The 11,743-nt window shown below is 36.8% G+C and overlaps 1 protein-coding gene across 7 annotated transcripts in view; it reads left to right on the forward strand.

Moving 5' to 3' along the window:
• The window catches only part of LOC113810358 (pre-mRNA cleavage complex 2 protein Pcf11), a 291,069-nt gene that overhangs the window by 4,763 nt on the left and 274,563 nt on the right, over positions 1 to 11,743 (forward strand). For 6 of the 7 annotated variants that reach the window (XM_070123532.1, XM_070123533.1, XM_070123535.1 and 3 more), the window contains exon 1: positions 11,463 to 11,618. In XM_070123532.1, the coding sequence (XP_069979633.1) occupies positions 11,466 to 11,618 (153 nt within the window). In that variant the 5' untranslated portion in view covers positions 11,463 to 11,465. Of the gene's footprint in view, positions 1 to 11,462; positions 11,619 to 11,743 lie in introns of those variants that run through there. The other variant, XM_070123534.1, reaches the window with a different exon arrangement.

Raw genomic sequence — 11,743 nt, forward strand, 5'->3', positions numbered from 1 at the left:
TTCTTCTTCTTCTTCTTCTTCTTCTTTGCCGGAACAGTTTTTGAATTATTGTTTAAAAAAAAAATGAAAAAACACTTAGTCCCCACGTTGAAAATTTACCAGTTTTCGTCAATCATATGTGATCCGGGAAAAAATACACAGGCTTTCTGATGTGATTTTTGAACAGTTTCATCCTAAATCTCATGCTTGTTGCAAGCACTTTTTTCAACCTCGACTTTGAGGTAAAAGTGGAAATATTCCAAAAAAAAAAAATACAGCCATTCTGAATGCATGTCTGTAATTTTTTTTTTTTTTTTTTTTTTGAATATTTTCCAAAGTGACTTAAAACACCCTAATAGGAGATTTGAAAATATGTCACTTTTATAAAACACGTGAAATTATAGTAATCCCTTATTGCTGCATGTAATAGATATACTATTCAGCTACAAACTGAGCCATAATACGTTAAAATCGGACGGAAAATCGTGTCATGCATAAAATGTGAAGGACAGAAATTTTTCCCCTTTTCATTATTCATATGTTTTACATGACAAATCATGCACAAAGTACTTGCACATGATATGATTATATATTATTGGCCATTATTTTTGTTCTAATGGAGTTTTATGACTCAAAATACAGGTGGAAAAATTATGGTTCCCCAGTCGGACGTGTATCACACGAGTTCCCATCATGAGAGATGGGTGTCGCCACCCGTTGTTTCTTGTCTTTTCACCCATGTTTAACTCTATAGGGCCATGCACCCAACATTCACACTGTTTTCCCCGAGAAATTACGTATACAAGTACAGAGGCGGTAAAAAAAGAAGTATATAAAGTATGTAGGTATATAGATAATTTCCGTGTATCCATGACCTTTTATATGTTTATATTGTTACTTCTGTGTGTTTGGTTGTTTGGTTGGTGATTGTTGTATTTTTGCTTGCTCCCGCTTAGTTTGCGTTGGGCGGCCTGCGCCCCGAGCGAGTGCCTGTTTTTTTTTTTTTTTTTTTTTTTTTTTTTATTCCTGTTGAAAGTTATTTTTTGGCAGGCGTATTTGTTCAATATCATTGGATCAAGTCCTGTAAAGAAGCTTTCTTTCTTTTTTTCTGTTCTTCATTTTCAAAGTGTTTTAATATTTTATGTTATATCAAGATTATTTTCTTCAGTATTCTTTTCATATTGGTGTGTATAGAAATAGTGTGGTATATGAGGGTATAGAAATTTTTTTTTTTTTTTTACATTACATATTTTATTTACAAAGTAAATTATTTACAATATTTACAAGGTTGTGGCGTGAGGAGGATCACCTAGACATAGATGCGTTCAGAGTATGATATTCCTCAAAGCAGGAAGTCCGACAAAGAGGAACATCACACCCTGAACACATCATCTTGGTCATCCTCCTCACGCCACGAGAGTAGCACAGTCTGCACCTACGATACCTGCCATGAGGTGTCGATATCCGGCAGTGGATACCCTGAAGAGCCGGAGCAGGGCGCAGAGAGCAGGAGCGGGACCTGTTTATATACATTGTTTGATTAGGTCATCAAATACACTGTACTGATCTATGTATACTTACATCTATATATATATATAGTAATATGTATGTATATACAGATCAGTAACCTGTATTTGATGACCTTTTGTGTATACATATTATTTTTTATTATTTTGTGATTTTCCAAAAATATAATCGACTAGTCTTTTGACAGAAAGTAGGTAAAATCCATCTTCGAGGGGGTAACTTGTATGGGGGGGGGTATTGCTCACGCGCAATACCAGCATTCTTTGCCTTTTCTTTGTATCATTAAGAATTTTTTATTTTTTATTTTTTTATTTTTATTTTATTTTATTTTATAATTTTTTTTCTAAGGTATATATTTGCTATGTTTTCCTATAAGTCAAGTATGTATGACAGTTTTTTCGTAGTATAGACTCCACAATTGATAATTATTCGCCTTTACTCTGAATAAAGTAAGCAGTTTGATGTATGATCGTGTTTATAATCATAGTTTTTTTTGTTGAATTTCCTTATTCATTTTTTTAAGTTATCATATAAACTATCCTAGTTTTCACACAAGGTCTATATTATTACTTCATGAGCAAGATATAGCTTTCAATTTCTCTTCTCAGTGTAGTTTTATAAGTACGTTATCACGTCATATACGTAATACGCATGTTTTTTTTTTTTTTTTTTATTCCTGTTGTAAGTTATTTTTTGGGAGTCGTATTTGTTCAATATAATTGGATCCAAGTCCTGTAAAGAAGCTTTCTTTCTTTTTTTCTGTTCTTCATTTTCAAAGTGTTTTAATATTTTTTGTTATATCAAGATTATTTTCTTCAGTATTCTTTTCATATTGGTGTGTATAGAAATAGTGTGGTATATGAGGTATAGAATTTTTTTTTTTTTTTACATTAATATTTTATTTACAAAGTAAATTATTTACAATATTTACAAGGTGTGGCGTGGGAGGATCCCTAGACGTAGATCGTTCAGAGTATGATATTCCTAAAAAAGCAGGAAGTCCGACAGAGAACATCACCCCTGAAACATCATCTTGGTCATCCTCCTCCGCCACAGTAGCACAGTCTACCTACGATACCTGCCGTGGGGTGTCGATTCCGGCAGTGGATACCTTGAAGAGCCGGAGCAGGCGCAGAGAGCAGGACCGGGACTGGGAATGTGCCCCCGCGACCTGACCTCTCCCATCGCGACTCCCCCAGCTGCATGAGATCTTCTGCAAGCCTTTTCCTGAAGATCAGCTGAGTCAATTGCCCTCCGAGCACCTTGTCAATGAAGGCGTTGCGCTTCATATCAACAAGGTTGAACAAAACCTTCTTGTACTCTTGGGGGCCGTCCCTGAGAGAGGGGGGGGAGGGGGTTAAATTAAGATAGTTAGCGTTATATGGGATGGATGAAACTACCAAGCAGTATTAACCGCCTGCTATGGCTCGTTTCTTGCACCGGCGTGCGGTCCCTCAGCACCCGGGGAGGTCGTCGCTATTGGCGCCCAGGTACACCTATGTGGACTTTTGTTTGGGCAATCGTGCATAAGGCATTTAATTATGACATTCGCATAGATAGGGATTCGTGAATGTTCAAGGAACACTTTTATACCAATATCGGGAAAAATTATATCACCGTGTTTATGCCAAATATTTTGTGAATATATCTAAAAAAAAAATGTATGTTTTGTGTCCTTTTCACCGAAATATGCTTTGATCGGAACTCCCTGTTTATGTTTTAGTTTAGTGGTAATATAAGTTATCCATAAAGCCTAATGTTTAAAATAGCCTTATAAGGAAGGATTGAAATATTTCCGTTACATTTAGCTCAGCGTCGGTACATCCGAGGGGCAATTTGAATTGATTTGAATTTAGTTACCGTTTAAAGAAATTCAATACGAATGTTACCTAAATTGGTTTTTAAACTTCGGATGTATGGGATAAATTATTTCATGTTGAAGATGATAGTACTCAGTAATACCTGCTCTGAAATAAAAACTATATGGAATTTTGAGATCGGTTGTATGCATGTCTTGTCTGGGTTCAAAAAGCTATCGCATCCGTTTCGTGCGTTCCCGATAAAAATGAATATGTTTAGACGTTACCGTAAGTCTTAGGCACCATAAATTGGCAAATATCCACAACACATGGCGTCTGCATGATTTTATGCACTTCTTAGTAAAGATAATGGGTGCAAATGGCTAATCATAAACTTTACACTTGTTCTCCCTTAATCTTTAATATTGACAATTATCAAAGAAAATGGGTATGAGGGATGACTAATAAATTTTATTATTTAGATATGAAAGTCAATGTAGGCCTACTAAATGATGAAATTAATCTTTTTAACTTTTTGCGTGCGTTCCCTACATATGATCCCTCCTCGAAAATTATAAACCATGACCATCTCCCCCCCCCCCCCCCCCCTTGTGAGGCAGGGGAATATTCAATGACTTTTGTAAGTTCTAGAAATTTAATGTACTAAATTCATATGCTTTTGAAATTCTCAAAATTGAACCACCATGTTGTATTCATGCCAGGACTTTATAATTAGAATGATTTTGTACTAATGTTCCATCCCAGTTCCCCATTTCTTCAAAAAAAAAAAAAATAAAAAAAAAAAAAAATGGAAAATAATTTTTTTTTTTTTTTTTTGGTTTATCTGGTTTAGATTAGTTGTCTCTATGGTAAAATGCATTTATTAAGCTTTTCACGCGAAAATATCAACTTTAATGAACAAGAAAAAAAAAAAAAAAATGACATACCTTTAAGAATAGCGTCCCTATTGAACATGAAAATTCCTATTGACTTGGTAATCATTGCATTGCAAAGTACACTAAATAAACGTTTTTTTGATATATAATATCATTAGATTCAGAAAAAAATAACGAATAACGAACTTTGGCAAGGTGCCAAATACAAAACGCCGTAGCTGGCCATTTTTTTTGAATCTTGGGGGTTTTCCCCAATCTAAAATTTTTATGCGATCCAAATGCAGTTTGTTGCTTTCACTAGAGCCTCAGCGTCCCATAGCCATGTAAAAGGCCGATTTTTGAATTTTTGCCTTTAAAAAATATAATATTTTAATGCTAAAAAGCATTCAAAATAGTTCTCTATGTCAAGCTGTCCCCGCTAAAAAAAAGGAAATTCAAAATTCGGCCTTTTACTTGGCTATGGCTGAGTTGATCTAACACTAGCATTTTTGGGGAATATTCTGAAAGGCTCTGATAGTTGGGAATACCAAAGACATACCAAAAACATTTTCAACTTTTTGGGGTTTCCCCCAATGGGGGAGCAAAGTTAAAATTTATATATATAACGAGCGCAATTCTTTGCTCTATAGCATGCAAAAAAATAATCAGTTATCTCCGCGTATTTTTATGATGTTAAGTGGGAAGGTGGCCATTCTCAGGGGTCCCCTTAAGGGTAGTTGCGAGTGCTCGGGTACGATGCAGCCAGCTGATCACTTTTATTGACCCCCTTCATCCCACAGTTGTAGTCTGCGACTACTTGGGGTATGATCCTCTTAAACCCAGTGCGGGACCGTGTGGCGACCATCTCGCTATTGTGGAAAGTCGACAGCAATGTCACTACACACCTGTCGCGCCATTGCAGGCACAACATGCCTGTAGGCGTGCTGCAACTCTCCACATCTCCGCGGGCTTTTACCTGCAGATCAGTGGGCATGAACTTGCGGGTGGCACGTACTGTGCCAATTGCGTTCGTGCGCCTGCTCTGCAGGTAATGAAAAAGGGTAGGCGACGCATACCAATTATTGGTATACAGATCATCCTCTGGGATGCGGGTATGTCACTTCTGTCCCTGCCCGTGTAAATTTTGAAGGCGCATATGTAACCATTGCCCAGGCCTTCACTGGCCGCGAGCTTGTAGGCCTTCACCCCAAAGCGCGAGCGCTTGCTGGGGTTGCAGGTCACGGCTACAAAGCGCCCCCGAAATTTCCAGAGACTCTCGTCGACTGTAATCCCCCCCCAGGGGGGTTAATTGACGAAACGCTGGGGGCTGCGCCCCCAACTTCCACGGCGGTCATCGGGGGTGACTCCCCCCGTTTTCCACCACGTGGGGTAGGGGGTCAGTTGATCAAAAAGATCCCCATCATAGTCCGGGAAAGGGGACTATGGAGAACAGTCGTCGACCAGTAACTCCTCTGCTCGGGCTTTTGGTTATCCCCGGCCTCCTGGGGCCATAAAACCCCCCAACTCCAGACAGAGGTGTCTATCTGTCCTTCATTGGAAAATTGGGGCGGTTTTTGGGGGTCCTGGAAAGGAAATGCAAAAATTATCAATGTATACAATGAAATCGTTATATATTCACATATATATATATATATATATATATATATATATAGATATATATATATATATATTTAAAATTTGACAAGAATATATAAATGAAGCAAAAAATTATTGAACCCGTTTTGCTCTCGTTGAAAATATCCATGAGTTGTTGGTGAAAAAAGGGGAAAATTACAGCGGGCTGGAGTCAGAGTCCACCCTGTGGGTTTGATCCCAGGCTGGGCCCTGAAACCATACAAAGTGGGAACATTCTCCTTCTTCCTCCACCGGCCCCAGGCTGTCCTGGAGAATTCCGATCCCGCCACCGCTGGGCGTGGCGCGGCTCATCCTCATCTAGAGTAGTGTCGTGAGACACGTAATCTGGTGGAATCTCCCGCTTCGCTGCCCTCGTGAGCCCAACCGGGACAAACCTCTCGCGGTTCATCATCTGGAGTCGTCGAAAAAGCTCAAGGGCCAGCCGAGGTGGAAGGCTGAGGGTCATCGGGGAGGCAGCAGCGGCAGTGGACGAATGCGGCGTTTCCGAGTATCTTCAGGGGATTCACAGCAGAAGTAGACTGAATAGGCCTGCCTACCACAACTCTGTATATTACCTTCGTCAACCAATCAGATTCGCCATTTCCTGGTTCTCGAAAATCCACTGGGTTCTCAAACAATCCACGGAAACAAACCCTGTGCTCCGTTCCCTCGTTCAACTACCATTAGCCGTTTGCGGTGATTTTCTCTTTTCTATTTTTTTTATTTTATATTTGCTATCCATTGCTTTGATATTGTCTATTGCTTCTTTTCTTTTAAAACATACACACACACTCAAACACAAACACACACGTGAGGGGCGCAAACAAAAACGCATGCACATACATAACGAATAGTACTGCTGCATACACATGTTGAATCACACACACGAGGGGGACACCTTGCATGAATACTATTGCTGCACCCACACCTTTTGCATATGCACGTGATCTTTTGCATGTGAATTTCCACGTGTGCGAGCACATGCACACACATATATGCACGTGAATACTGTTGCATACACCGCTGAATCCCCACATGTGAGCGGTGGCCCCCCCCTTCCGCATGTGAATACTATTGCTGCTACACACGAAAATCACACACACAGGCGTGCACAAGCATACATATATCGTACAGAATTTTTGCTGCATACACCCCAGAAAACACATACAGATGCCGGGGGCATGCCCCGCCGCGAATAGTAATGAATACCGCCTTGCCGGGTGCTGAATCACGCCCCGACTGACATGTTTCGAGTCAACATAATTTTTCAGACCCTTACCTCTGAAGCCAGATACGTCTTATGTAAGAAAAAAGATAATATTTATAAAAAAACTAAATCATCAATGTTTCAGTATCAAAAAAGAATATTTTACAGTATTTGCAAAAAAAAGATCATGGCATGGCCATAATCCACGGAAAATGGGAGTGGCGAATTATGGCATGTATGTTCCACCTGGCTATGGTCTCAGCATGCCTGGCATGTCGTAAATCCCCCAAAGGGGAAAAGGGTTAAGTAACATGCATTTAAATAAATATTAGATATAAGGTGGCTGTTGCACTTGAGAACAAAGTTTTTTAAGTATGATTGTTTTTTGCCATTTTTATATGTTATATGTTATATGTCATATACTAATATTTACCACCAAGTTACATGTCATTTGAATAAAAAAAAGGAAGTTGTGAAAAAAAACAATAATTATAATTAAAAATAATAATAGTAATAATGAAAAAAAATATACATAAATCTTATTAATCCATTGACTGAACTTGTTAAAAAAAAATCTTCATATACTTTTTACAATACTTAAAGTTAACAATTGGTTTTGAAATTTCCTCTTAGTTTATTTGGGTTTTTTAAATCATTGTTAATCATATAAAGTATGATATATGGACATTTATCACCTGAAATGAAAATCAGCATCGTTGCAAAAAATTATTCACTTTCAAATTTGAATTTGAATTTGAATTACTTTTTTGATATTGCTGTAGGATAGTTTGAGCTGCGTTCAGCAGGCAGGCAGCAACAGAAGAATGGGAGAACAGTGCGATTGAGGAGCTGTCGGAGTACACTCGTTGTTTTAAACCTGATGAAAACCTGGCAATATGTCATTTATGTATCATAAATGCATAATATACGTTTATTATGTTCTATGATATGTAAATGACAGGGGACCAGGAGCCTTGACATTTGAAAGTATACTTTTCAGAGAACACTTCCACCTAACCTAACCTAACCAAAAAAGATGACCTAAAATTACCTGAACAAGGCCTGACCCTCTACCACAGGACTCCTATTAACCTAACCTTGACATAAAAAATGACCTAAAATTACCTAAAAAGGGCCCTGACCCTCTACCACAGGACTCCTATTAACCTAACCTTGACATAAAGATGACCTAAAATTACCTGAACAAGGCCTGACCCTGTACCACAGAGCTTCTATTAACCTAACCCTAACCTTGTCGTAAGATGACCTAAAATAACCTGAAAAAGGCCCCTGACCCTCAACCACAGGACAACTATAGATATTCATATTTGGTAATTGTTGGTAATCCTATGGTGTAATGAAGATGAATGACAAAAACTGCTATTTTCTCAAAATCATATTTTCATGCATAAAAGCAAGAATAACTTTGATTAATTAATGATTTTAATCATTCTTGTTGCAAAATGATCGTCCAGTTCGTATCTACTAAATGTAGCTAAGTCAGCATTATTTCCACCTAATACATTTTTACTGAAAAATTGATGGCAATTTTCTGATGAACAACAACAACAACAACAATTTTTTGAAAGGTAACTGTTTTAGATGATTTACATAAATGCTACAGTTGTACTCCTATTTGTTGATTAACTGTGGTCAGAAGGAAACTGCCATACTTTTTTAAAGGAAGCCTTACATAATTTTCAAATTCTATCATCTTGCTTTTTTTTTAAAAATTTACACAGCTTTATTAAATTGAATTTCTGTACTCAAGCATACATATCCATGCACATTGTGAAAAAAACTTATTGACGTAGTAAAAAACAAAGCAAGAGGACCTGATAATGTTTGTGACTTAGCGAAGCTCTTTTTAAGACTATGCAGTGGTAACAAGGAAGAAATAACCATCCTAATTTAATACCTGAGCCCATCGAGTACCCCAAATGCGAACCCATGGATTAAAATTGTAGCACTCCAGATGGTAAAAAGAAGTGAACAAAAGTTTGATGTTTCCAGATGGAAAGGTATTTAGTTTTATTATTTTGCTGTGTGAATGTAGCTCTATCTTGCCTACATACTGGGGTGAAAGAATGTTTCCCAGAGGGGGTCCCCTCATCAACCTTCCCCTTTGGCAGTGCCTGAAGTGCAGCCTAGTCACTGCAGCAAATTGGTTGATTAGGTTGGTTTATTGGTCAGTATGTTTTGAGGTGTTGGAATGTTTGAATTCCCATAGATTTTTTTTAAAAGAAGAGCTGGATTTGTTTCTTCTTTTAATTTTTTCACATCAGTCCCCAAATTTAAAATGGAAAGCATTCCAAGAGTTTCACGGGCCAATTTTAAGCATTTTTTGTGTTGGTTTTATATATATATATATATATATATATATATATATATATATATATATATGTAGACATGTAGATATATGTATTTATATATACATATGTATATATATATATATATATATATATATATATATATATATATATATTTATATTAATAATTATTCTTATTTAAGCCTGTTTTACCTAGTAATTTTCCTGATATATTTCATGCCCTCCCCTGCTATAGTGGCTATCAAATTAAGATCATCAATGGGGAAATGGTACTTTATATCCTCAATAATTAATATGCAGAAGAAACAAATCCAATTATTTCATTGATTCATGGTATTCTCTGTGAGGGTGTGTCACAATTGGTAATAATTACTGTTTCTAGAGATAAAGGCATTTGCTTTATAATTTTACGGTGTGAATGCAGCTTTATCTTGCTGTACATACTAAGGTGAAGATGATGTTTCCCAAGGGGCTACATTAACCCTCCTCTCGGGCAGTGGGCACGCTTAGTCACGGCAACTTAAATGTGATAGCCTGGAATTGTTTCTTTATCAAAATGGCAACACCTTTGATAGGGAGATAGTAATTCCCCATTCTTTCAACATAAGTATCAATTAAAGCTGCATATTTCTTGAAACTTGAAAAAGTTTCATGCTTGAAACATTTATGTATGGCAAATAAATCAGCTGAAAATAAAAGTAATTTAATAAATATATATCATATATATGGTTGTATAAATATACACTTACATAAAATTTATACATATGAGTTCTTTTTTGTAGCATCCTGAAATACCTCACACTTTTTCTGCCTTTGATAGATCAAGGAAACTACAAACACGATCTCTTCCAACGCCTGAGAGAGGCGTTCAGAGTTTTGCTGCCGCATTTGCTATTTTGCCTTATCGTTTACACTCTGCCCATAAAAGTATGAAAATCAGCCAGAGATTCTTTACTAGAGGCCCATTTAGTATCTTTAGGGTTTATTTTATCACCAAAAAAGCTTAGCCATGCTAATATTTTATAACAGGAAGTAAATTATATATATTTTGTTATCATTCTGTATCTAGAGATCAGAGAAAGTTTCCCTTTCAAACACACAAATCTGAATTCATTTTAAGAGAAATCTGTAAAGTGAACATGTTTATTTACATGCTGACAAAAAAAGAAAAGAAAAGATATTACGGAAATTGGACGATGCATGTAAATAACATAACCAGAGAAAGAGTTCTATCCTCCATAGCAAGAATGAAAATGATAATTTTTACAAAAACACCACCATGGCTTCTCAAGAAAAAATACTGACTCATTTGATTACTGTATGCTCTTCAGTAAATAGTTTAAAATGTCTTATCTTTATTTATATTTCCATGCAAAGGAGCTTATTTGATATGGTATTACTGCCCTTGGGAAGCAAATGAGAGACAGGCAGACAGATAGGAATGAGTGTACAAGTTAAAAAGAAAGAGTGAAAGAGGGTAGGGCAGAGAGAGGGAGGGGGAGGGGGAGAGGGAATGCTGAGAGAGAGAGAGGAGTCGGGTGGGGAGAAAAGAAAGAGAGAGTCTGGACAAGTCTATAGCAGTCATTTGTGCTGTTATTGTATTGTTGATACTCAGGCATACTATTTGGAATGAGGTGTTAAGTAGATAGATAGCTGCCTGGCAGTCAGTGTTTATGATCATCGATAACGTCATTAGCCAGATTCAAAGCACATTGGACATTTTACCTACAAAAAATGGCATTTGATACATTGTTTGATGTTGTATAGTAGTTGCTACAAAACATTTATGTATATTCTTTTAGGGAGGGACAGGAGGTTATATTTATAACATGCCATTCATTTTCATATATTATGGATCTTGTTTACTTTTGCTTCCAAGAAAGTGCATGATCTTGGTTATTTTTGCCTTAAAGAAAGTACATAAGTTATATCTGGTAGGTATCAGAAAGTATCAGTTCTCTTATATGCAACTTTTGATTTGATTCTTATCAAAGGGCATTTTTGATAGTAGTTGAAAAAAGGTTTTATGCGTGTAGTTTGAAGGTAGCTTCTAATATTAGTGTCTGGTAACTTCATAGATGTGTAGAAAATCTGTTCATGGAAAACAATCTTAATGGTCTTCTTTCTCTTCTTTTTTCAGGCATCACCAAACCATAGATTGCCTGTGATGTATTTAATCGACTCCATAATGAAGAATGTTGGCCGCGAGTATATAAAATTGTTTGCACTTAATATTATTACAACCTTCAGCTGTGTTTTTGAAAAGGTAAGCACTGTATTCTCTACATACTCCTATGATTGTGTCATATGTTAGCAACGAGTTTCTATGGAAAAGCAAGTTGGAAAAAATGAGTCTCTCTCTCTGTCTTTTTTTGATCTCTCTCTCTCTCT

Source organism: Penaeus vannamei, chromosome 7, assembly GCF_042767895.1.
Source record: "Penaeus vannamei isolate JL-2024 chromosome 7, ASM4276789v1, whole genome shotgun sequence".
Classification (NCBI taxonomy): Eukaryota; Metazoa; Arthropoda; class Malacostraca; order Decapoda; family Penaeidae; genus Penaeus; species Penaeus vannamei.